At 38.1% G+C, this 27,127-nt stretch overlaps 1 protein-coding gene across 4 annotated transcripts; it reads right to left on the bottom strand.

Moving 5' to 3' along the window:
* Positions 1-2,131: 2,131 nt before the first annotated feature.
* On the bottom strand, positions 2,132-26,452 carry LOC128264908 (glutamate receptor-interacting protein 1). Of its 4 annotated transcripts, none has more exons than XM_053000623.1 (10): positions 26,027-26,452; positions 11,035-11,154; positions 8,059-8,271; positions 7,789-7,982; positions 7,080-7,390; positions 6,810-6,973; positions 3,910-5,173; positions 3,145-3,347; positions 2,616-3,082; positions 2,132-2,553 (listed from the first exon to the last, which is right to left on the bottom strand). In XM_053000623.1, exons 1-10 carry the CDS (start codon positions 26,202-26,204, stop codon positions 2,452-2,454), a joined length of 3,216 nt encoding a protein of 1,071 aa, XP_052856583.1. In that variant the 5' UTR covers positions 26,205-26,452; the 3' UTR covers positions 2,132-2,451. The 4 variants fall into 4 exon arrangements, with proteins under 4 accessions (XP_052856583.1, XP_052856584.1, XP_052856585.1 ...); XM_053000624.1 differs by having other exon boundaries at positions 7,789-7,979; XM_053000625.1 differs by lacking the exon at positions 26,027-26,452 and adding an exon at positions 11,232-11,408.
* Positions 26,453-27,127: the final 675 nt, after the last annotated feature.

Genomic DNA, 27,127 nt, shown 5'->3' with positions numbered 1-27,127 from the left:
TTCGTTCAGCAATCTTTCTGAAGGAAGGGAGCGGCGGAAAGGAGGATCCATGTAGGGTCAGAAATAGAGCCTAGGGCAGCCCCCCTTGAGCTATCAGCAGCTGTGCCCCACAACCCGTTCTGCACATTGAGAAAAACTCTTAATTTTTCATATTTTAAACAGTACAGAATATATGGTTTATGGTTATTTCTTTACCGCTACTCTTTGAATTAAAGAAACTAATTCTATTTTGTTACCAATAAATACACTAACACATTTTCAAACATTTTAATAGGTTATAAAATTATACATAGGTGACAATTAAAATATTATCTGCATTTAAAATTTTTTTGTGCTATTCAATTTTTGTAGGCTCCTTTAAAATATCATAGGATTTTTAAGAGCTTGGTTAAATATAATAATTTTAAGTTTATTTGTTTAAATGTAAGCATGTTAGTAAAATATATTTAATAATGCACATAAAAAAGTGTTTTTTAAGATTTGTATGATATTTGTTTTCTTACAAAATTCTTATATAAGACCAGAAAAGTTGGTCAAAATCAAAAAATGTTGTTAATCTAATACCACATTTGAATTACTTAACAGGTTTGTAAGTCCAATAAAAAACCTGCAGATATTTCAACAGGCTTTTCTTTTATATATGATATTATTTTTCTGTGTGTAGGGGCTAAATTAAGTTCCTGAGAAACTGTGTCAATCGACGGGCCCCTGGCCCTCAGCCTGCCCCTCAGCCTGCCGCCTCTGACAGGTGGTGTCAATGTCTGGTAAGTAATATTAATATGTTCATATAAATATGTATATATATTCCCATTGGCAAACGTTATCAGAATCTCGCAGAATCCCGTTTCGCTTTCCAAACGGGCGTCCAAAGTCCGGAGAAGGTGTTTGTTTACGGGTTTTCGATCGCTCGCCATTCCACCAGGATCTCGAATATTGCCATTGCCCATTGACGTCAAGAGGCGGCCTTTCCAAGGCGTTATCACATCTTAAAGTCTGTAGTCTGAGTTCTGTTTTTTTCTTGTTTTTGTTTACGACTTTCTTAGTCAGTTCCAGTCATGCCCTTTCTCAAAAATATCCTTGTAAAGAGAACAAAGCAATTAAGATAACTCTTGAAAACTGTAATGATTTTAAAACTATATATTTAGATGACTAATTGTACCACTTCCGTGTAGAATCAACAGCTTATGCCCCCCGATCCCCGATAAGCATCGAACTTTGATTCCGAAAATCGATTCCGGTTCAAAAATCCACTTGCATTGCAAATCAACGGAGGTGTTTGCACATGTACATGTAGATGTTTGCTATTTTCGTTTGACAGGGTCCAACGTCATCGCAGAGCCACATGCCACGCCCACTTGTTGCTGGCAAGTGTAAAAATATTTTGTTTACAACGGGAATTACATGGGGCATCAAGATTAAAAGTAGTATTGTAAAAGACAAATGGAATACACAATCCAGAATATTTAAAAACAATCGCTGCAATCGCTCTCATTGACATAAGCCCCCAAGGGGATTATTGTTTACATAGATCAGTGCAAGATCAAAGTGTAAAGTACGGGTTAACTATAGAAGGCTCTTAGTATTTGGCGGCAGTCATTAAAAAAGGAATTCTAATTTATTGACAATTAAGACACATACTTTTAAGTTACGGCTTTAGAATAGACAATTTTTTAGTACCAAAATTACAGAAGATAACTTACCCATAGCATTAACATGTGTATATTTTAAAATATTTTGGACTTTAAATAAATATTTATACAGTAATATTTTTTAATAAATATTACTTATAACACACAAAAAAAAATAATATGCTATATAAATATTATATGTATACACATATGTATATTATATGTTTTGTCATTTACAGAATCAAGCAGTTCTGCTTATTATTTTTTTTATGCAATATGTTTGTAAACAAACATGAAAAAAAAAAAAATCAAGCGATCGCGAGTAATATTCCAATGCCAAATTCTAATCATGTTTGTGGCATACATTTAAAAATATATAGGTCATAGAACCATAGATTAGACATTTGCAGTAATTAATTAATTAATTAATTAAAAATATATAGGTCATAGAACCATAGATTAGACATTTGCAGTAATTACCTAATCAATGAAATTACTCATAGTTTTTGATTGTTTAGTTTCGAACAAACTTTCGGTATGATTATTTATTTGCTAGAAAACAAATTTAGCATAGAATTAAATTAGAATTATGGCAGAACTATTTTAAAGAGGACATAATTTGGTTATGGCAGGCTGATTTGCGCGTATTGTCCTTGAAGGTTGGTGTTGTTGTTGTTGTTGTTTTGTTGTTGTTGGGGACTGATTCGTTCGGTACACATAGGTTACAGGGATATATAATATTATTATGGGCTAGCAATGGCACTTAGGATAAGCTTAACGTACAACTAGTTTAACATAAGGATGTGGCGCACATTAAGGATCACTACTCGGTGCGCTGCATGATCATCTCGATTTTATCGCCGGCGGCGGCAATTAGGGGAACAGTAAGACAGCAATCAAAGTCCTGCGTCTTCATCTCATTTACCTGGGTTATACATATTTTTTTAAATTATTATAAAGAAAAAGGAATGGAAACCAATGACTTACCTGCATAATGCGATCGAAGGGCTTGAGGAGACCGCACATATCGGCAGGACCTCCGCTGCGAATCCTGTTGATGAAGACGCCCCGTTCGTAGAGTCCGTCCGACACCGAGAATCCATAGTCATCGTACACCTTGTCCTTGTACAGGGTGACGTGGAAAACGCGCGGTTTCCCGCTGCCATTTCCATTGCTGTTGCTGCCATTGCCAGTGGCCGACTCCTTGCTGCCCTCCGTGTTGGCCGAAGGACTCCGCGGACGCCGCTGCACCTTGGCATAGATGGCCTGCGTCTGCGGCAAGTGGCTGCCATTGGCCAGATCGTGACTCCGCAGGATCTTCAGGTCCACCAGGTCGCCGAGATTCTGCAGCAGGCTGGTGGCATGCGAAAGGGGCATCCCCTGCACCGAGTGCTCATCGATGGCCAGCAGCTGGTCACTCACATGGATCTGGCCATTCTTGTGCGCAATGCCACCTGTTAATATGGATTAGCTTTTGTTTCATTCTGTTTAGTGCTTCACATTTGCATGGACTCACCCTCCACGAGGCCACTGATTGTGATCGGTTTGGTGATATCCTCGCTGCCGGCCAAAGTGATGCCCAGCAATCCTCCCTTCGGCTCCAATCGCACCGTGAAGATTATCTGATGCAAACTGCTCCCGCTGCTTTTGCTGCTCGAACTGGCCGCCGATCCGTACACCTTGTTCTCCATGGGCGGCGGCAAGGCGGTGCAGTCAACACTGGAAAAAAATTTAAAATTTTTAAATAAATACTATAAAAAGATTATTCATTACATAACAAGGCCAAAAGCAAATAAATAAAAAAGAAAACACTTTTGAGGCTTAAATTTGTAAATAAATATTATAAAAAACTTTATTTATTACATATTTATCAAAAAATAAAAGTCAAAAATCAACAAATAAAAAGAAAACACTATACACATACAAAAGCGAAGAAGTTGTAAATAAATACTATAAAAAGTATATTATATCAATACATATGCATAGCAAATACAAAATTAAAGGCAAAAACCAAATAAAAAAAAAAGTGAACACTAGGTACATTAATGATCGGCTTTTACCATGTTAAAACAAATACTATACAACATTTTAGTATTGCCTTTAAATCATTTGGGGATTGAAGAAATTTTGGTATAAGACTTGATAACTTCTTTACTAAAATTTTCGTTTTAAAATACCATTCATTCTTAATCCATTACTTAAGGTTCCCAAACATTGAGGATAGACATTCGGTAATAGTAAGAACAGAGAAACTCATAATAGAGGGCAGTCTTAGACTCACCTGGCATAGCGATTGAGCTCGTAGCCGGGATACAGCTGCTCCTGCTCGTCCTCCTCCTCTGGCAGTTCGGTGGTGAGGCTCTGCGTGTTTGGCGGGGCCACAAACGATCGGCTGTTGACGGTGGTTGACCAGCCGTTGCTCTGACCACCGCCTCCGTTTGAACCCGAACCCGAACCCGATCCCGCTGTCGATCGCATTTGCACAGACTGCAGACTGGCATCGTCCATGCTGGGCACTCGAAAGTAATCCGGTTGCGGAGTCCTTGACTTCAGGGAGACACAATCCGCGTACTTGCCCGCCGTCACATAGGCACTGCTGTACAGATCGTGATCCGTGCTGGTGGAAACACCCATGCCCATGCCCAGATTAATGCCACTTGCTGGACAATTGCTGTAAATCGGACTGGACATGGGCAGGAAATCGGGCAGGACGACCCGTTTGATGGTCAGCGTGGTGAAGTCCGAGGAGCTGTGACTGGGATTCTGTGTCCTGCTGCTGCTGCCCTCCTCCTTGAGCAGTGCGTCCACATTGAAATGCTGCACTGGATGCTGGTCGACGGCCAGGAGGATGTCGCCGGATCGCAGGGAGCCGCTACGATGGGCCGGACTGCCCATCTTCACGTCCGAAATGACCAGGCCGCCATGACTGGAGCCACTGACACTGAGGCCCAGGCCACACTTGCCGGCCCTCAGTAACTTCACACTGAACACACCACTGGCTGGCACCACGGCATCCGGCATATCGAACTCGATCTCCAGCTCCAGCCAATTGGCCGGTGTACCCGTGGCGGGATTGCCGCCACCATTGCGACTGGAGCAGCCTCCTTCGAGCAACTGCCTCATGTTTGCCGCATCCAGGCTGTACATCTTGTTGATGGCCACGATGCGATCGCCCGCCTGAATGCAGCCACTGCGATCGGCCACCGAATCGGCCAGGATCTGGGCAATGGCCACAGCTCCTCCAGATCCTGATCCAGATCCCGATTCTGTCAGCAAAATGCCCGCTCCTTGGCTGCAATCGAGCAGAACGGGAAAACTTTCCGCCCGGCAAAGTCCCAGACCCATGCCCAAACTGCTGCTGCCATGGATTCCCGCCGTGCCCACCGATCCTCCCGTGGAACTGGATCCCCCCGCAGTGCCAACTGGATTCTCCAGCGGCAGCGAGCTCTTGCGGGCGAAACGTTGGCGCTGGCGTCCCGCCGTCGAGGATTTGCGGGACTCCAGGGTGCTAAAGCTGTACTTGGGACTGCCCAATGCCGTGTGACCTGGGGGTTCGAATAAAAAATAATTATAATTAAATAAATTAATTAGGAATATATTGTGTTTTTAAGTTGCTAAACTGTCTTGGGTCAAGTCTTCATTAATACAATAAAAATAAGAATAGTAAAAGTAAGTATAATATGTGGCTTTTGAATTGAAAATGTATATTTCAAAAGTCATAACTGAAATATATGATTTTGTATTGAAATATATATATATTGCATTTTTGCATTTTTATATATACAATTTACAAAATAATCAAATAAAATAAAATCAAAATATAAAATAACTAAAAGCCGAATAAATGATAAATTTACTTTCTTTTATAGTTTACTGACGTCAGCAGAAATGAAATATATTAATATGAAATAGATAAAAGTTACAAGAATGTGCTTCTTGTTTTTGGGGTTGAATAATATTTAAAGGCCCTACAAGTACCTCCTGTCTTGTGTTTAAGAGTTCCTAGCAGATTTTGGTTCCCAGTAAATTTATAAAAAATCAGCTTAATGAATGGGAGTGGTGCCTTCACTTACTCCACCTCCAAACTCGCTCCCCCTCTTTCAGTTAAGTTACTTTCCCCCCCCTAATATCTAGTACATTCAATCACACCTCACTCCCCAGCCAAACTTATAGAAGCTTTTAAGACCTTTTCCGATTGCTATATGGTATTGGCCTTGTGCCGAAGACTCTGCTCCGACGACTGATCCGCAGCTTAGCCAGCTGCGTGTCCTCCTCGTCTGCCTAGACCACAATTTATGGCCTCCACTCTTCGCTATTATTCTCTATTCCATTTGGTATTTCCGATTGGATTCGATCGATTGTCAGGTCTGCTCCATCTTATGTCTTTTGTATTTTGTCTTTTGGGGAGAACCAATTCGGACTGTGCGTCTCGGTCTCTGCGTGTTTGCTTAACAAATGGAGGGAAAAACTTTGAAAAACAATTGATTGGCTGCAGCGTGGGTGGATCGGTCGGTTCCTGCGGGGAGTTTTCGTTACGAACCAAAGTCAATTATAAAAATTTCCTGTAGTATGAAAAATTATTTTACTATTCAAAACTCTAAACGATTCTATGAACATTTTTTGGGAGCTTGTTATAAAAATTTTTGATTTAAAATGATGATTAAGTATATAAAATGTATATACAACTTTTAAAATCCTTTTATTGCTTTAGAAAGCTTGTGGAAATTGCTCTTGAACTTACACTGCTTGGAGTTTATTATTAAAATTTTTGAGTTGAAAGCCTCAACTAAACATAATAAGGCCTGCCTTATTTCTTTCCTTAGGTTTTGGCAACTTAACTTTGTACTTTTCTGAGTTATCTGTGATATATTTCTGAGTTCTATCTTCATACAAGTAGAACTTCATCTGCAACTGCACGATCACCCCTCGCTCTATGCTATATAAGGCCTGGCGTCTCTATTGTTTCAGCCGCCGCTGCTGCGACTGTTCATTAGCCGTGACGCCCACGCCAGACCTTCGTGGCGTCGCTTGGGAGCCTGGCTGGCCTTGCAGATTTCGACGGCCAGATAGCCAAAAATCAAGGATGGGGGGCATGTTATCGGTGTGTCTAAAAACCAAAGCTAAAACTTCGAATCGAGAACCGAAAACCAAATACCGAAACACGCAAAACGCCAAACTCACCGCGACGGGCCAACGCGTGAGCGGGCATGATCTGCATCTGCGTGTAGCCGCGACCCGTGCTGGTGTCCAATATGGTCATCACCTCGTCGGGATTGAAGGCGGTATGCTCGATCATTGTGTCGTCGATGGAGAGCACCTGATCGCCGACGGATAAGGCGCCGCAACTGCAACGAATACCGAGAATGAAACTGGGTTATGACAATCTATTCAGAAAATCCAAGACGTAACCAATAGAACTCATAAAGAAACTGATCTAGAGAAACCACTTACCGATCTGCAATGCTGGCGGGCAGGATACTGGCTATGAAAACGCCCGCCGATTCCTCGATCTTCTCGCCACTGGAAGGAGTACTCGAACCGGAACCGGAAGTGGGCACCGCCGGCGTATAGTTGCACAGTACCAGGCCCAATTTATCGTTCATCGGTCGCTCGATCTCGATGAGCAGTGGTCCCATCGAGAATTCGACGCTCTGCACCACAGAAACATCGTACTCGATGGTCAGGTTGGTGTAGCCGGAAACATGGCCCCCGCACTTGATGATCTGCTGCGCCTCAGCCAGTGTCTTGCCAATAAGGGAGATCTGGTTGGAGATATTCAAGAAAAATATATATGTGAAAATTCCATTTCGATAAGTTATAGCTTAGTAGTAAAATATATTTTCAGACAATTTAAAAAGATTTTAAGCGTTTAAAAACCACTTCAAAATTTGTTATGAAATTATTTCTGCCAACAATACGATTTGCTAAATTTAAAAACTAAAATTTGTTAATGCCGTATAAAGTTTAATTAAAGTTACGAAAGGTTTCATTTAAATTCCTCATGAACAAAATTTTATTAAAGTTACAACATGTATTTTTTAAATATTTTAAATAAAAAAAAGAAGGTGCTTTCAGTATTGCAAAATTCTGGAGAAAACTAGAGGCAAAAGCGGAAATGGAAACGAAAACGGAAGTGTCACTCCGAATCGAAATCACTCACATTATCGACGCGCAGCAGCCGATCGCCGGGCTTGATGCGACCGGTCTTGTAGACTGGTCCATGGGGCCGCACATGGGTGACGATCAGCGGGTAGTCGGCCCCGCCCCTCAGCGTCAGCCCCAGACATCCACTTTCCCGCTCCACGGTGATCTGCGCCAGTTTCGAGGTCACACACAGGCTGTTCTGGGAAACTGCTGCGCCCCGGAAAAATAGAAAATAGCAAAGTGTTTCATATATAGTAGGTGACCCAAATCGTATTGGTTTACTTACTGTATTCGGGCAACGAGTATTCGATCTCCACAATGGCAGGACCCGCATCCGATCCGCCAGCGCAGAGCATGTTCATCACCTTCTGGTTGCTCAATCCAATCGTCGAGATCCCGTCGATCTGATGGAGGCGATCGCCGGGCGCCAGGAAGTCCGCCGCATGACCCACCGGACTCAGGGAACCCACCACCGGCGGATACGACAGATCGTTGCGTTCTGGAGGATAAAATGCATGTAGTCAAGAGGTTTATGTGAAAGACAGATCTCTGGTTTAATGTATTTTAAAATAAAGGAAACGAAGAGCACCTCCACAAATTTTAAAAAAGCATATCCCTCCTTTTTAGCTTAACGAAACAAGATCTCTAATCTCTTCTTTTGAAAGATTTTAATCCGTACAATTTTACTGCTTATCAAATAATATTTGAACTCTTTTAAAGTTAATTTGTCATTTGAACTCTTCTAAAATTAATTTAATATTAATTCTCATTATATTACACGCATTTAACTCAAATGTTAACCTTCAAAATGTTTAATTCAAGATGTTTTTCAATTAATTTGTCATTGTTTCTACACATTAAGTATCTACAAATTGTTACTTTCTAAACTCTTAGCCATTAATTTTTTATATATGTACTTTTATAGTGGTTTGGACAGATTTGTTGCTTAACTCTATTTTTCTACTTTTAAACCTATTAGTAGGTGAACCTATTTGATACATAAGCTTAGAAAATATAAAAGTAGCTGAAGAACGAATAGATGTGAAACCTTTGACATTTTGAAAGAACTTAATAAAATTAAAAAAGGCATCAACCGCTGACTGTCTTACACCTTTTCGAATTAATTAAAGTTCCTCCCGAGGTCTGAAGATTCTGGAGATGGTATGTAGCCCACTCCCCGTCTCTCCGATCCACAATTTGGATTTCCTGTGGCGACTCTGTCAGCGACTCGTCAGTCGACACAGCGGAAAAACGCATGCAAATTGGGGGGGAAAGCAAGATACTCGCACAACGGCGCGTAAATAAAGAAATCGGGTAAAAAAAGACGACGGCCAGTAGTTTTGGGCCAGCCGCAATGAGAACGCAACTGGCAAATTGCCAAAAAAAAAAAAAACAAAAAAAAAATAAAAAAAAAACTAAACTAAATGAAAAACTAGCCGCCGAAAAATACAACAAAAAAAATGGCAAGAAAATGAGGGGGAAAACCGACGCGACGCTTTATGACAACATACATTGCAGACTGGCGACCACGGAGAAGACGATGATGATAATGGGGATTGGTGGTTTGGATTGTATGGAGGGGCGATGCTTACGTCAGAAAACCAGAAGGAGTACCCATGGTCTAAGTCTAAGGTTAACCCCCAAAAAGAAAGAGCCGACCCTTGCCCACTTCCCACACTCACATACTCACACCGCCAAATCCCCAACGCGGCAGATTAGTCAAGAGTACAAAATCCGAATGGGTGGACTTTATATTCTGATTCAGACGAAATCAGTCACATCTACAGCACAAGTCAAGTTAATTGTTTATTAAAACAAAAATTCCTCTATGTGTTCTTTTCATTACTTTTTAAATTATGTTATTAATTTTTATTTTATATAAATATTAATTATTTATTTATTATTATTTATACACTTGAAACCAATTTATATATAACAAAAAAAAAACCTTACTTTTATATTATGTATTTAAAAATTGTATGTTTTAAAAAAACTTATATATTTATATATTTTCTTTTGTAAGAGAGCTGTATCTTAGTTATAACAAGTGATTTATAATAAAATCATGAGTTTTGATAAAACTAGGACTTGGTTTTTGTATTTCACAAAGCTTGCAATGTGTGTATTTAGTTAACTTGCATTTTTTTTTTGTTCTCTAACAAAATGTATTTTTTTTTTAAGTCGTTACTTTTTTTTTGGGACAGTAACTTTTGTATTGACCGTCACTGTGACTACGTGAACATACTCATTATTATGTCTGGCATCGGTCCCCCGTTCCGCCCCCTCGACTTGCCCCTGGGGGTGGGCTTCTCTCTAGATTGGAACGATGATTTATTTTGGCAGCGACAACGGCAGACGGAGAAAGAGACGGAGACACCATGAATACGGACGTAGACGGAGCAACGGCATTATCGACGGAGACGGAGACGCGTTCCGCATTCAAATCGAATGATTCGGGGCCGGCCCACTTTGTCTGGCGATCGGCGGAATATACAATACTATATGGCAATACGGCTACATATATCTGTAGACAAGAAACCACCCCGAAATGCTGGCCATGCCCTCCCATGCCATTGCAAACCATCAGAGGGCAGCCCATCACAGACCCGACCCCATCGACAATGCAATAAATCAAAGCTGAGCCCCAGAAATTAGTACAGCCCGCTGATATATATGCCGCCAGATCCATCTATATGCTTTTCGATATTTAAAAAAAGCTGTAAGAAAATGCAATAAATATCAGATCGGTTTTGAATGAAATCAAAGAAAATTTCATCTTGTAAAACCTATATTTTCCAAGTTACTTAAATTTTGTATTTGTTAGAGGTCTTCTATATTTCCAATTCAATAATAAATCTCTTCAAATTTCTTGTACAAAAACTATTTTCTATCTTAACCCTAATCTAGCAATATTTTTACTTTGATTTAGCCAAACAAATAGCCCCTGATTTCAATCAAAAATCGAATTAGATCAGAGATTACCATGGGTGAAGCAATCATCATCATCATTATTATTAACGACCCGCATAAACTGCGCTCCCAATTGATTTGATTGATCCGTGGCTCAATTTGTGCCTTACATAATTATATAATCAATGCTGATTTCCTATGACAGCTGTCAGATGATTTTTCTGTTCCCTCAGAATGTGTAAGTTCTGCTCTGTCTTCCCAAAACCGCCATAAAGATATCGTCTTACCCCCTTTTTCGTTCCACTTGAGATGCATTAGTGGACGAGCCCCCAGCCCCCTTCCCCCTTCTCACCTGCGAATGTGATGGCCAAATGCAGGGCATTCCGTGGCAGAGTGATGGTGGCGTAGGTGGTTCCCCTTTCTGGAGCCAATCCGGAGTCCTCCGATTGCGCCGGACTCATCGCCCGGTCAACTGCAAAAAAAACCAAAAAATGGGGAAAAAAATAGAGATAAATAGAGTGCATAGAGTAAACATAGCAGATCACACACATCAAAGGGGAGTCGTTGACCAACTTCTTTTGCATTTTCTTAATTTATTTCGCCACACCAGACATCAAAGCAGGCACTACCTCCTCGGCGACCACGCCCACGCCCATCTAGCCCACATCGTACACGTATCCAATTCGATTCGGAGAATTCCCAATACAAATTGCGACCTTCGGCGTCGCCAAAAAAGCTTCAATTAAAATTCCACCAACGAATGAATCTCACTCGAGGAATTATAAGAACCACAAAAACAGACATGTATAATATTATATATAAATGTGAACTCAATTAATCTTGTACGATGCTCCCAAAAACATATGGCACAATAACAAACAGAAAAACACGAAGTAGAAGTGCCGGATCACTCTGGAAAATTGGGAAATCAAATTGAGTGGCTTGATAAAACACAAATGCCTGTGAAATGGACATTTTTGCAATGCAACCCACATAACTTGATCAACTTGAGTTGATTTTCAGTCAGTCCACTTAAGCTGAATAACAGCCCTGGAAATATTGTAAAACTAAAAAGATAAATTTAGATTGCTTACAAAATAATATAAAAAAAAAACATACAATAGATGACATTGTCATTTTTGTAACTTATTAAATTTGATTTTGCTCATTTTAGTTCAAAATTTATTTAACTAAAATAGCAACTAACAATATTACAAGTAAGACACTCTTTCATGATTGTCAGCAATTAAATGACAAAAAAGGCGATTATTCACTGTACCACATACAATGTATGTACCTCCTCATTTTCCACCACCTTCCCATTTCTCACCCCTACTTCAATCACTTTTTTTTGTGTGTTTCTGTGTGTGGCAACACTTTTTGTTTTTCTTTTGGGGGGACTATGCGGCGTATACGCGATCTGCTACAATTACGCCCTGTGTGCGTAACGAGTGTATTTCCCTCACGCACACACACTGGCAAAAAATACCACAACAACAAAAATTAAAACTAAAAACAAAATAAAGAAAATAAAGAAAAGAAAAACAAGAACACACGTGGCAACGTTTGACGCAAGCGGACGCGACTTTTATTTTCGAACGCTTCAATGGCGCATAAAGTTTTTCTTAATGCGCCCGCCCGACTATGAAAAGCAGCAACAATAATTAGGCAAAAGCCCCCGAAAGAAAATGGAAAAACGGAAAAACTAACAGGGGCAGAGCGAGCTGCTAAAAAAAACGTAACGTTTCGCTTCATTTGTCCGACACACACAACACACACAAAACACACACGAAATGTTCACATATGTAGAGAGCTGATTCGCTATAATTTATTTTCATTTAATTTGTTTTCTTCGGTTTCGGCTTTGCTTCTTTTCGACTACTCTGCTTCTTCTTCATTGGCTCGAAAAGGTGTGCCAATTTGGTTCAGTTGCACCTTTGGCCACACTGGCAAAAATTGGGATGTCTTTCATTCTAAAAGCTCAGTTTGTTAGAATTCACAGAGAAAACAAAAGTTTAAGGTGCAAAATTGTCAACTTAATATAATTCCAGGATAGCAACATTCTAAATACTAAATTATTAAATCTTTTAATTGTCTGAAAGAAAAGGTCCTGTTTATAAAGTTGTAAGCAAACCAATTTTGGTAAGTGATCAATTAAATAAGTAAATCTAAATCTAAAAATTTCATTTTTAGCAACCAAGAAACTTTAGTTTTTGGTGCAACATTTTTAACCTAATATAACCTCAGGATACAAAAAATACTATTTAAGTATTAAAAAAAAATATATATTATTAAATCGTTTAAATAAGCAAAACAAAAAAACAAAAACAGATCGTTTTTATGCTTAAAAATCTGATTGAATTAAATCCTGTTCCTTTTTACAATGACTTCTTTTCTAAAAAGGTTTACCTAATCAATTGTTGTAAAAGATCAATTAAATTAATCTTTTAATAATCAGGTGTAAAATCTAATTTTTTCTGCCTACCTCTCACCTTTTCCCTATACCTTTGTTTTTCTTTATTCTTTCTTTCCGTCTCCACTTTGATTCGCATTCGCTTTGATGTGTTCACATATCTCTCGACGGCTTGTGTGTTTTTTTGGATGCGCTTTTCATTTGCTATTTTTACATGGGCGCTTTTCTTTTTCATTTTGATTTCCACTGGCAGGCAAAGGAGCTATTAGTTTTTTCCGATTTGTTGTTTTTTATTTTCCTGGCTAGTTTTGATTTTTTTGTGTTTCGGTGCTTTTCATTTTGTTTCTTTTCTTTTTTTTGTTTTTTTAGTTTGACATAATTCATTGGAGCCGTTGTGGCCGGCAAGCGGAAATTATATGTGCGCCCGGTTTCATAAATAAATGTAATCAGAATTAAGCGAAAAGCGGGAAAAACAAGGCGAACACGAGATGCCCTGGAAGTGCTCGACATTTTCCCCCCGTCGGAAAATGGGGGGAAGAACAAGTCGAAATGAGCCGAGCGCTAAATGAAATCGAAAAGAGCCCATAAAATAGCCAACTAATGTGATGGAGTGCGTATGGATTTATGAAATACTATATACGCGTATACATGAGCTGGAAACATATGGAGGATTCCGGAACTGATTTACACATTTCTCAAATTCAATTTCAAATGTTAACAAGTGGGAGGGATGTTTTGGATTAAGGCAAATTTATTTACCTTGCATTTGTAGTGGAAGTATTTTGTCAATAATAAAATGATCAATAGATAACAAACTTTTAAACTTTTGTGATAATCGATATTACAAAAGAGTTACAAATCGATTACAAAAACACATCGACTATCACGATCAAATAAAAAAGTAACCTATCAATAAGTAAAGTAATCTTCTTTATCATCAAACTCATATTACTTTTGGAACTATTACTATAGATAGTTAAACAAACATGACAACTTCTTAAGACAATTGACTTGTAAATATGATTACTCTACTTTATGCTTCCGCAGCTATTAAATATTTCCGGGAAAAACAAGGCGACATGGAAAGTGTCATAACATAAGGCCCAAATTAACTTATGGACGCCGACGCCTAATTCGCATTGCCATTTGCAGTTCCGTTCTGGAGAAGATGAAATGGATTTGGATCTCTGGGATCTTTGGGATCTCCAGATTGGATTCGTGGGGCAGTTAAAGCTATTTTTGCCTTTGGCCGCCTGTCGTGCGTTCGTTTTTATGGCAACTTGCAGGGAAATTTATCGGCGACAGTTGCCAATTCCTTCTCTAGCGGAAATTGCGCTCATCCGAAAAGATTTGCGGGTGGAAAAGCGAAGGGGGAGTGACAGTGCCACCCGTTATATGAAGTACTTCCTGAAGTCATCCTGGCAATTAGACAGATCGCAGATAGTGTGCTCTCACTGATTGAAATAGACCCCAGGCGATGATCCATCCCCCCGCCGACAGTTTTCCACTTTCAATTTCAATTTCCCCCGAACTGAAGAACAGGGTTGGAAAATTGCACAAGTGCCGATCTAGACAGACAGCTCCTACATCGCTGGGGGTCGTCAACGTCAGAGTTTTGCCCTCTCCTGATCCCAAGGCATTTATGGGCATTGTGGATAATGTTGTCTTCTGGAATGGTTCATTTGCCGCATGAAATTCCTCGGCGATTTGCCACATTTACTTGCAAAATAGACATCATTCAAGGGTAATCTGCCCAACGCGATCTCTTCGTTATAATGAGGCATAAGGGGAAAGGGGCATTCCAATCTTCTCTAAGAATTTCAGACCATGAGGTTCTCCTTTCTTTTTTTTTAAACTGCCAATAGATTAGGATGAAAAGCAGTGGTTTAAAAATGATTATAAATAAATAAGTATTCATTTACTTGAAGCCGTGGGATGAAAAGTTAAATAAATACAATTCAGTTGTTTATAATTTACTCTAAAATTCGTATTTCCAGTATATTTTTTATATTTTGTAGGGTGGGAAAGAAAAGTAAAATAAATTCAATTCAATTGATCTAATTGATCTTCTAATTAAATTGAACTGTAAAACTTATCTAATCCTACATATTTTAGCCTTCGATCAGATCAATCGACTTGATTGAGCTATTCCTGCAGATATATATATCCAATTGACAGGTGCTGGAAGATCCATTTGATGTGGATGTGGGCCAAACAGTCGGCTAATTGACTGATTGAGTGTCCAACTGACTCTCCGTGCGATGGATATTGATTGATTGACATGCCAATCTATTGGCAACTTGACGCTCTGTTATTGTTTGCATTTAGCGGCGCTTTTCTCCACGCAATTTCCAGTTTATTTTTCTGGCCACAATAAAGGGAATGGGACTTTGGTTCAGAGAGTGTTGCAAAAGGGGGAAAGGCGAGCACTAGGGTGTTAAGTAGGTAAAGGGGTTAAGGGGGCCAGAAACAGAACCTGAAATGCGTAGTTTTTACGTCCGAGTGAGTGCCCATGTATCCATTAACCCACAAAACGCTGACTTTGTCTGCACTTTAAAAATTGTGTGGGGTAGTTCTTTAGAATATTAAAAAAAAACATTTTTAAAATGGGAAAGACAGCTATTTAAAGATATAATATTTTGTAAAAAATTTGTTACGAGTTATTTATTAAAACGATTTTGAAACAAAAATAACTTTATTATTTTTTAAGCAGTCGTTGCTTGTAAGCTCTGCGATGACTTATTGTTCTTGAGTCCTAAGCAAAATATTTAAGCTTAAGGAAGAATTAGAAAAATAGCTAAAATTTAAAACCATAATCTAATTCTTTTTGAAAAATATATACCATTCTGTATGTACAGAAAAGTTTTCCTTATTGTAGCTTTGTTTTTTGTCCAAGTGCTAGTGACTTATTTTATTAATGGACACGCAGCTCAGGGCGTGAAAACACGAGTATGTCGAAAAATTTTCAACGGAATCTATTTAGCACAAGGCTCTCGTCGCCGCCCCCGTCCTTTATTTTTCCCCCGGGCGAAGACAACAAGAAAAACCAATTATTGCAAATGAACTCGAGTGTGATTCCGCAAAAATGTCAACATCTGATAAAGCCGCAACAAAAGCGACTTTCCGAGGACACCCCTCCATGGGCGGAGGGGGTCTTTTGGGCAAGGGGGGGTCAGGCCCTGCAGCCAAAGTGCAACAGCCGCAACGAACTCAACTTAAATGAACCGAACTTGGCGAAAAAAGGGCGACCCTTGCCTGCAAAAAAAATAAAAAAAACAATAAAGAAAAGGGAAAACTCAATGGTGAAGAGGGAAAAAACGCAGGAAAAAAAAGCAGGAAAAAAACTCACTCACATAGGCATTCCATTGAGATCCTCGCGTATTTAGCAAAACGTTGACATTCATTTGATGACTGAGACACCACAAGAAATAATAATAAATAAAAAGGAAAATAACCGAACCAAATCATACAGCCAGGGATGAACATTTTAAAATTTCTTATTATTTTAAAATACATAGCTTTCAAGAATTTACAAAAAAATAAAACTCAAACAATAGATGGGTCTTAATTTGTTAAGGTAGCATTCCAATCTAAGCTCTGAAATATTATTTAACAACTTTTAATTTTTAAACAGAAATTTTAAAAAAACTTCCCGGAAAATATTTTGTTTGTTTATTTTTTAGTTTTAAAATTTTCTTAATTTTAACAATTTTAAGTACTCAAACGCCATAAAGTTCGACAGTAAATATTTATAAAGTAAGACTATGATAAGCTAAAGCTTTAAGCTTTTAGCTGAAGTGTAAAATTTGCTAGCCAATCACCTGGTTTTCTGGAAACGTTTAAAAAAAACTACAATGTTGTGAATGTGGTATTTGAGAACCCAAGGACCCAGATCGCGGAGTTCCCTGTGAACTGTATCCCTGGGACGACAGTCAGTTCATGGCTGCCCGCACATCGCACATCGTTACAAATGTAGCTGTCGTTGTTTCTCCAATGCGAAAACACCCTTTCGCTAAAACATTTCAAGGCGCTGATGATATAGCTCAAAGGGGGCGGTACGAGTTGAAGAGGCGACGAGCCGCCACTAAGTCGCACTGCAGTCGAGGAACTCTGCATCAAAATTGATTTACGACCATTTCGGTATTTTTTATGCCTTTTTAAAGGGGGAGGAACAGTAAGTCGAGGCAAAAACTGAGAGAAATGCACTCAAAACATTTAATTTTCTACTGAAAAAAATATTTAAAATGTTTTTTATCATAATACATTATCATTCTTTATGACAAAAATCAAATTAAGAGATTAAAGAAGAAAAAACTATCACAAATTTAAATTTGATATTCCACTAAAAACTAAAAATAAAAAGGCAATCAAAGCACAAGTAATTAAAAATGATTGGATATAAAACTTCTTATAATTATATTATTAAAAGGAACTTTTAAATTTCTCCAAAAATTTGCCAGTGCATCTAGGGTCATAATTTCATGTAGAACATTTCATTTGCACATCAGCAAATAAAGGCAGAACATTTGACAATTTCAGCAGCACTTCTCATATCGCTCGCCATGTGCGACAATTTTCCCCTCCACTGTCCATCTTGCCCCACAGTTGCCCAATATTTCGGCGTATCGGTAAGGGGCCTCAGATTTATGCCCCCAAATGTTAATTACCCGTAACCGATCCCCGGCCGCACCAACAACTCACGCACAGAATTTTCGGCACCCGAACAGATCTCGCATTAATGATAAGACGGGGTATTACAGTTCCCGACAAAAAAAAAGGTTCACTATTGGATATCTTTATTGAAATTTTACCGTTGACAAAATCGAAGGCGTTTTTTTTTCCCTACGATAACTCAGAGCAGGAGCACTTCACACACAGAGATTGTCAAGTGGGCGATAGGAAAGAAAAAAAGTCAATTTGTTTCGGGGAGGATGCATACAAATTTTTAACAACTCATGACGCTCGGAATTCAATTAAAGGGCCACAGTCACAATATATGCATATACTATATATAGAGAGATAGACAAGGAGGGAAAATGCCGGCGGTTATGAGGATAAATGAAGTGTTATGCCGCCCATAATGAGGCTGTGACAGATCACTGGATAGCCGGAATCTAATTTCCCGAAAACTGAACGCCAGCTTTATTAAATCCCTTATTGGAAATGAAAGTGAATTTCCCATGAAGTGAGCAGCATCAGCATTATCGCACACAAAAAACATCCACCCATTTTATTGTTATTTCGCCCCTTAAACGTTATTCTATCGTTTTGAAATTTGATTGACTGTTGGATAAGGGAAATATCTTGCTGAAGATAACACTCTATGTTTAAAGAGCTGTCATATGGGTTAACAATTTTAAATCATTAAATCAACTTAATTTGAGTGAATTATGAATGTGGGTTGACCGTTAAGGAATGTTTTAATCCTGTGAGACAATATCTTTTTAAACAGAAAGGGTTGCAATAATGATAAACAAAAAGGAGAACCATAGATAAAGAAGATGAACAAATATCTGTATACCAAATACGTTAATTAACCTAAAGAAAAAATTAAGATGTACAAAAAAAATGTATTATTTTAAACCATGAGTTCTTTCTTATTTCTTAATTTTTTTTTTAACTCAATTTGCGAGTGACTTTTTCCAACTCGAGTTGAGATTTAAAATGCAACAAGGGAGATTTAATTTACTAGACCCCTGATCAATGACTATATACACGGGTGCTCATATATATAAGACTATAAGACTTGTGTTTATGCAGTGAAATATTTGCATTCATAATTAACAGAGAAAAACAGCGGCAAGGAAATAATGAGGGGTAGGGAAATTTGCGACTTTTAATGCTTTTTGTTTAGTGCTAAGTGGAAATCAGGAGTTGGAAAATAGGTGGAGGGGCAGGCTTGGAAGACAGACAACAAATAATTATGAAAACTGCTCTGAAAGCGCAAAAGAGAGGGAAGCGGAGTGCAAAAGAGACAGGAGAGTTGTCATCCAACAGCAGACTTTACAAATTAATCCAAAATCCAAGTGGTAGACGCGACAAAAGGAGCAAAACACAAACAATAACAACAACAAATTATATTAAACGTGTGCTTCGAATAGGGGCGTAGGCGGAATTTTAAAAAGGGGATTTAATATTGCCGTTCAAGAAGAATTTTAAAAATTCTTTACGAGCGTAGCATGATTCATTTGATGAATTCTAATAAAGGAAAACATTTTTTTTTGGTAGTTACATTTAACTAGCACAGAATTCTTAAGGGGGTGTAAAGCCAACAGCATCCCCTGCCTACACCTCTGGCTCCATGACTGTTGTTGTTTTTATTTTCTGATTTTGTTGCTATTTTTACACTGCGCTGCAGCATCAGCCGTTGAAATTGTGACATTTTCCCTCTCTACGCATATTTCTGGATGCAGTGGAAAATGTGAAAATGGATGGTAGGAAAATCCGTGAAAAGGGGGGTGTGGATCGTGCACATTGTGGACTGAGGCACACAAAGGACCGCGTCTGTTTTACGGCTTTAGAGAAATAAATGCATTTTCAATTAAAAAGTGTTACTTCTCTAATACTAACTTACCTAGATATACTTGTTTTAATACTTAATTCTTTGTTTTTGAAACAAGAACGCCTTACCCGAATTTTACAAACAAATTTTGCAAGGGTTTCTCAAAAATAAATTTAGTAATTTAAAATAAAAAATATTTGCGAAAATGTTTTTCACAATTTTTCATACTATCATGGAGTTTGATTGGAGTTGTTTAATTTATTCACTTTAAACAATTTACCATATTACACATTTTTTAAATGAAAACAGATAGACTATATATTTTCCACGATGGTTTGAATTGAAGAGCCATTACTGTAGACACTAGTATGTGCACATAAAATGTGTGCTGTCTGCATCTGCATCTCCATTTTTCTTTTCTTTTTCTCTGTCTCTGTTTATGTTTGCTGCTGAGTGACGTCGTTGTGGCAGATTTCGCGGCAGCAATAGGAAAATTAAACAAAAATAAATGGCAGCAAAATGTTTGCAACATGCCACTGCAGCAGCAACAACAAGACCATAAGCAATTTGTTTACAACAACAACCATGGAGACCACACAAAAGAAAAGTGACCATAAAATCGGTTTGAAATTGGTTCTGGGGAGGCACAAAAGTAATTGTCAAAAATAAGTGAAAGTTGAAAAACTTCAAAAGGAAAATGCTTTTAGAAAATAAAACCAAATAACATTTGTACAGGAAATTGCAGAAAACTATATTTGCAAAAACTATACAAAAAATATATATGACTGGATATTTTTGGCGAAAAACTTAATTATATTATACATATGGTATGTCAAAGAAAACTTAAACAAGGGTTTCCGTTTCTTTAGCATTTTGGCCAGAAAATAAAATGTATTAAATTACATTGTGTCAAAAAAATAATATCTGGTAAAAGCTAAACGCTAAACAAAATATCAATAAATTAAAAGAGATTGGTTTTATTTCTTCTTCACCTTTAAATTCATTATTTTTTGAAATGCATATAAAATCAGTTGACTAAAGTGAACCCTGTGTGCTTCCATTTACCGTTTGGAGTTCAACGGAAGTGCAGTGAACTTTTATTCAGTTATTGTGACGAAACTTTATTTGCGTTATCAGTTGGCAGCAGCTGCCGATTCAACCCCTGCACCCCACTGTAGCCATTGTGCCTATGTGGCCCACTGTGCACGGTGGGGGCATAACGAAAATGGGGGGTGTGGATAAATGGGGGGGAATACAGGCACAAATGTCATTTGCCTGCGGTGCTGCTTTGTTTACGTGCTGCTTCTTCGTCGTCGCTTCCGTTTGATTTGGCAGCTTTATGATATGGGCACCCAAAGGATTTTCACGCCTTCCAAAACAAAAGAAGTACTCTTCTTTGATACTTGAAAACAAAACACTCAAAAAACAGTGGCATGAACAGGATTTTTTTAAGGGGATTTCTTTATTTCAGAATATTCTTAGTTTTGTATACGAAGATTATAACAATAATTCGACTTCTTATTTTATGGTATTTATTGTGGTTTGATTGAGGCTATAACTATCTTTATTTAACTTGAATTCTATATTATTTAATCTACAAAAGTATTGAACAATTCTGAAAAATATGTTGAGGAGCTTATATCTCCCCCTGCGTACGCCCCTGAGATAAACAACACCAACTGTTGGACGAGACTGAGGAATCCCACTCACTCTGTGCTCATTTCGTTTTAATTGCGTCAAATTGTTGAGTTCTCTTCGGGCTCTCTTCAGAATCTCCTGCCACGCCCCCTCTAGAGGCGCGCCCGCCCCCGCCCATGTCCGTGCCGCATCGTTGTTGCTTTTTTGTTTACACTCGATGGCCGCAATGTGGCGAAAAATAAACACACACACGGAGAAAACTCTTACGCACATGGCATGAAAATTGTAAAAGTGTGGAAAAGTCGGAGGGTGGGAGAATGTTTTCGATTGCCCAAAAACGAATGGGGAAGTGCAGCTGGATGGGTGTAAAGCGGGGTGTGGGGACAAATGGGGAAGTGCCATGACAATAGCAGTCTTACACTCTGAAAAAAGTACTACCAATATACCATAAATATACATCAGTTTAAAACTAAATACAGTGCCTTTCAAAAAAATATGTTTTCTATTATTAAAATCACACGCACTCTGGGTTAAATATTAGATTTAAAAAAATTGTAATTTTATATCAAGAAAATTTATTCTAAGATTGATGATAGTCTTGAGATTTTTAGTTAATCATAATAAATAATGTATATTGTTCCATTATATTGTTGTGGCTTTTCTCCAAGCACACATTTTTTTCCAAGTGCAAGGAAACAAATTTGAATATTTACCAAATAGGCATAGACTGTTTGTCTTGCAGACGATGTTGCATTGAGTTAACCCGCTCGCTTACCCATTCACTTAATTCCCCAAACACAGGGTTTCCCCCGTTTTATCCATCACATATCACCCAATTCCTTGGAGTACAAATAGTGAAATAGACCGGGAATTATGGAAATCCCTGGATGAGCGAACCTACTCACGGTTTTTATTGTTGCCGCATGGCATGAAGTCCCCGGAGAGGAGGGTATTGGGGATTGGAGGAGCATGGTGGATCCCAAGGGAGGGAAATAAACCCGTCAACAACAATGAAGTGTCGCCAACGATTCAACGATTCAGATATTGCAGCTATACAAATGCATACACAAGGGAAAATTTTTAATAGCATTATTTTACAATTGTAAAATAGATGGGTAATATAAAAAATACCTTTTTTTGATTCATCATTATAATTATATAATTCAAAAGCTCATTAAAAATAAATTAATATTAAAAGTATTTTACCAAAGATCCAAGTGCATGTAATGTAATGGAATATCGAGACATAAATTTTAATTTAACAAAAAAAAAAACGCACCCGACATAAATACTTATCAAGTTTTTAAACGAACAACAGAATAAAAACGATTTTATACATAACACTCCCTTTCAACACTTCACTCCCCTCATAAAAATACCAAATTTACATACGCTCAGTAAATGGTCAAATCACAATTGCTTTCAAATCAGTTGTAAATTTCGAACTCTTCAATTTACTGATCATAAAAAAGAACAAAACTGGAAAGTGCACAACAAAAGCAATACACAAATAGATAGTACCAGACCCATTTCCATTTGGTGTTTTACAAGTCCTAAAAACATTTTTTCGATGTTCAATGCAGCTCGTAAAAAATTGACATATGCAACCGAAAAGCAAATAAAATCTAAAAAAAGAACAAAAATGTTAAATGATAAAAAGCACACAAGGAATTATCTAGATTCACTCTCGATTTTGTCAATTTAGTATAATCATCAAAATTCCATACATTTAATCACTTCATAAGTTTACCTCATATTCATGTCAGACGTGATATTTTTCCAAATTCCCAGTACAAAAAAACTTACAAATAGAAGAAATTTAGACCTAAATTGCATTTTGTGTTGTTATTCAAACTATCGGTGAAAAATGTATCGATTTATGACTATTGGTACATATGTATATACAAATATAGCTAGATATGTAAAGACTTTGAGAAATGAAGTATTAAGCTTTGTCACTAAAGTAATTTAATTTTTGGAAATTTTAATATAATTTTAATTGAACAAATCTGATTAAGTATTATTCATTATCTTTTTTTAATTTGAGTCCTTAACAAATTTTTCTAATCATTTTCCGAGGTTACACTGCAAAAAATATTTACAAGGAACTCCAAGTGAACCCAAAGTTCCAAAAAATAGTATAAGCAATATGTATGTCCTGAATATGGAAATTTTAGCCTGTCAACACACAGCATTTGCTTTGTTGATCTATTATTTCATTCTGACATTTTTCGAGTAGTTTCAACTCTTTTTACGATTTCCAATGTTTTGTCGTTGATTTTATGGGAATTTAATGTGCCATAAAAGTGGACTTTTGAAATGAGGGTTTCGTTTTGTTTTTTCTGGGGGGAGTTGTCATCTGTTTGATTTGGTTTGTTCGAGTTTTTGGGTCTGATTTGGATGTTGGTGCATTGACATTGAACACCTTTCGATTTTCTCAGGCCTTTGTTTGCATTCGGGGGAGTCAAAAGAGCAGTCAAATCAATCGCTTCAGTTGTTGTTTTTGCTTTTGTAGCTGTCATGACTGTGTAAACAAGTGACATCTGGTCATCCACCCCCCCTTTTCGATCCCCGTCCGTGGATGAGTGCACGCCTCTGTTTGCCTTTGGATCGGCAGCCAGCAATTGCAGATGCATCTATCTACGTACCTAGCTATATTTATTTACAGAGGGGGTCAAAACAATAGCAGATCAAATGTTGTGTTATGTCTTACTTAATTGGGCAAATAAATTGGTTACATTCGTACATTGCCTCCAAGATCAACTAATTGGCGTTGTAGAAGATGAATCTCATTTTTTTAAAATACAAATTTCTTTTATATTTAATCTTGTATTTAAATTTTGTTTAATTAATTTAAAACTTGTAAGGTTGGATAATTTAATAAAAAGAAAACAGAAAGGTGCAAAAAAATGGTTTAGATATTACAAATCTTAATGGGGTTACAAATCTTAAGCCTTTTTTCAAATTCATAACATTGTCTAAGTAGTAGTTCCGTGATATTCACATTCACCAAGCCGAGTGCTATTATTTTGACCGCTTCTGTGCATCTGCATCTAGGCGTTTGGCATCAATGGGCGATTGTCTGGCCCAGTAAGCATCCACCAACATCCACCAGCAGAAGCTGCATTCTGGCCAGGCACTTGGCCTTATCTACCAGATACAATCTGTGGCATTCCGCGCAAGAAAATTAAGCAATGAAAAGGGGCAGGCGGAGGCAACAGCAGCAACAGCAGCAACAACAATGCGGCGCATCAGAAATATTTAATTAAATGCTTAATTACGCTTGCCATGCCATAAATTCATCAAATGCAATTTAAGCCCGCGCACACGAACAGATGCAGATACTTTTGTATCTCCTTCGGTTCTTCACTTTATCCATTCCGTAAATGTATCATGTTCTCTCCTTTTCATTCATTGGAAAGTTCAACTGCAGTTGCAATTGGAGTTGTGCCATAATTTTACCCCTCCTATTTTTTAACTGACATAAATCCCAGCCGTTTTTACTCGAGGCCGTCCTGTCGGCATTTTTAGATCATTAATCCAAAGAGGATCAGCAGAAAAGCAGAACGGCGTTCGTGGAACGGCCTTTAAGATCCTTAAAAGGGGGTATAACCTTCTATGGAGCCTATCTGGATCTGCACTTCTTCAAAGTTGAAACAGAAGCTTGGATGGAAAATAAAGTTTATTACATTACTTTGTTCTTGTTGGATAGACAGGAGAAGCGTGGATATTCTCTTTAAGATTGCACAATCCATTCAATTACGTCCCAATTGATGGGAAATGCATCTGATCATCTGCTTATCTGATCAGCTCCAATTAGCCATGATATATGTTTAAATCTATATGGCAAAAGTCCCCCGATACGTTGAACTCCACTGATTTAGCAATTTAATTCGATTGCCATTCGATGGCCGGGTAATCCATCAAACTGCCTACTGATCCCCCATGGAACCGATAGCTGGGAAATCAAGGGTCGGGTCACCGAGCTCCATTGGCTCCATGGGGGGTTTTCGGAGTAGGGGCGTTGCAATTGACAAATTTCGTTCGGTCGGAAAACGAAAACGAAATGCGAGCAATTACTTTCAATTGAAAATGTCAAACCTTGTCTTGGCCCGCTGGCGTACACTGAGCGAAAAGAAGCTCTACTCAATACTAAGTTATATATTTGTAATTATTTACTTGTTAAACGTGTGTAATTTATAAACTTTATTGCTTTAAAAAAAAAAAGGATAAAATAAAAGCCTATTGTATTCAACCAATGGACCATAAATAAATCAATTCGATAGATAGATTAAAAAATATAGATATAGATATAGATATAGATTAAAAAATCGTTGTAATACTTGTTTATAGTAACAAAAGTTATGTTCAGCTTAATTCAGCTCTTTACATAAAATTTTGCTGAAATAAAAATACCTATAATTCACAGAATATTTAGGTGAGTATTTCCAAGTATCAGTTTTTGCACTATTAAAATAACTTAATATTTTCAAACGAAAAACTAGATTTTTAGCAGTGCCTCCCTGCCAGCCGATACTTGGATATAAAGATACAAATACACCGTCGGATATTTGTGTACAAATCTATATCTAAAGTCGAGCACTTGAGGGCCGTACGCAAGCACCTTGGGCGGAAATGCGATAACCCTGAGCGGGCGGGGGAAAAGCGGAAAAGCGGAAAATGGGAGCGCACATGTTGGGCGCCTCAAAGATTTTCGTTGGTTTTTCTTGAATATGTGGTGGGGAGGGCAGGGTAAGATTTGAAAAAATTTGAAAAGCCCCCTTAACTTACCGGATAACATGGGCGCCAAGGAAGTGTCCGTTGACGGATGATGATGTCCTCCGTTGAAGGTGTTGTTGTGAGACTCCTGTTGCTGTTGTTGTTGCTGTTGTTGTTGGTCCTGCTTGAGGGCCGCCGATTTTCCGGGGACACAGCCCACAATGGGCTTCTTCGATTTCCACAATTTCATTTTGAGTTCTCTTCGTATAGCACTTCCCAAAGGGATAACGCGCGATCTTTACGATTTTCTAACGCTCATGATGGCAAATTTGGCATTTTCACAAAAAAAAATATAAATAAAAAAAAGTATAAGCACAGTTCGAAATCGAATGAGTGGATTTCAAAATTGATTCGGTTTCCAATTGAAATTGGGATATTCAGACGGCGACTGCGATGCAACTGAAAGTGAACGATGCGCGCACGTCCGCGGAACACGGCCCGAAATTGCAAAATGAGCGATCTTGCCGCCAGTCCCGCCGCCGCTACTGCTCTCTCTGGTCCGCTCGCATTTTCTCTTTCTCTCCGTCTCTCGCCGCCAAACCCCTCCACCCACTCCGCCGCCCGGCGGACAACAGGGCGCACGCTCTGCTCTCCAAGAATTTCTGCGCGCCGCACAGTGGATGTTGTCCTCTAACAAATTAGAACCCATATTAAACAGATAAATAAAAACCTAAATCTTAATTTTTCGGGAATAGAATTTATTTATAGGAAAAGTAAAATTCCCGCTAAAACAAGCAAGTATATACATTATTCCATAACAAATTTAAATAAAATTAAAACTTTTTAAGTCTTTCAGGTATGTTTGGAATCAAAGAGAAAATATACCATACTAATATTTTTTTTCCACGGATTCTATAAAAAAATTTTATAGTTATGAGTTTAATATACCTTCCTTAAAATAAATTTTTATTAAATGGTTTGCACATTTTTTAAGGTTATCACAAACATTGTCTATATCCTTTTTGTCCTTAATCCATCAAATTTTTGTTGACACACATGTGTCCCACTGTTCAGTGCTCTCTCTTTCGCTTGTTGCGTGACTCACACACACTCGAATGGAAAAAGGGAAGAGGAGAGAGAGTAAGTGGAGCACTTTTTTTGGGGAGTTTGGCG

This window comes from Drosophila gunungcola, unplaced genomic scaffold, assembly GCF_025200985.1.
Source record: "Drosophila gunungcola strain Sukarami unplaced genomic scaffold, Dgunungcola_SK_2 000084F, whole genome shotgun sequence".
In the NCBI taxonomy this organism is placed as follows: Eukaryota; Metazoa; Arthropoda; class Insecta; order Diptera; family Drosophilidae; genus Drosophila; species Drosophila gunungcola.
This window is presented reverse-complemented; position numbering and strand designations above follow the sequence as displayed.

What these genes read in the sequence shown, in the direction of transcription:
- LOC128264908 (XM_053000623.1), bottom strand. Translation starts at nt 26,204, where the DNA reads ATGAAATTGTGGAAATCGAAGAAGCCCATTGTGGGCTGTGTCCCCGGA. An exon ending in TCACGCGTTGGCCCGTCGCG is followed by an intron (nt 5,174 to 6,809) that starts GTGAGTTTGGCG and finishes TCGAACCCCCAG; the next exon opens with GTCACACGGCATTGGGCAGT. An exon ending in AATCAGTGGCCTCGTGGAGG is followed by an intron (nt 3,083 to 3,144) that starts GTGAGTCCATGC and finishes CCATATTAACAG; the next exon opens with GTGGCATTGCGCACAAGAAT.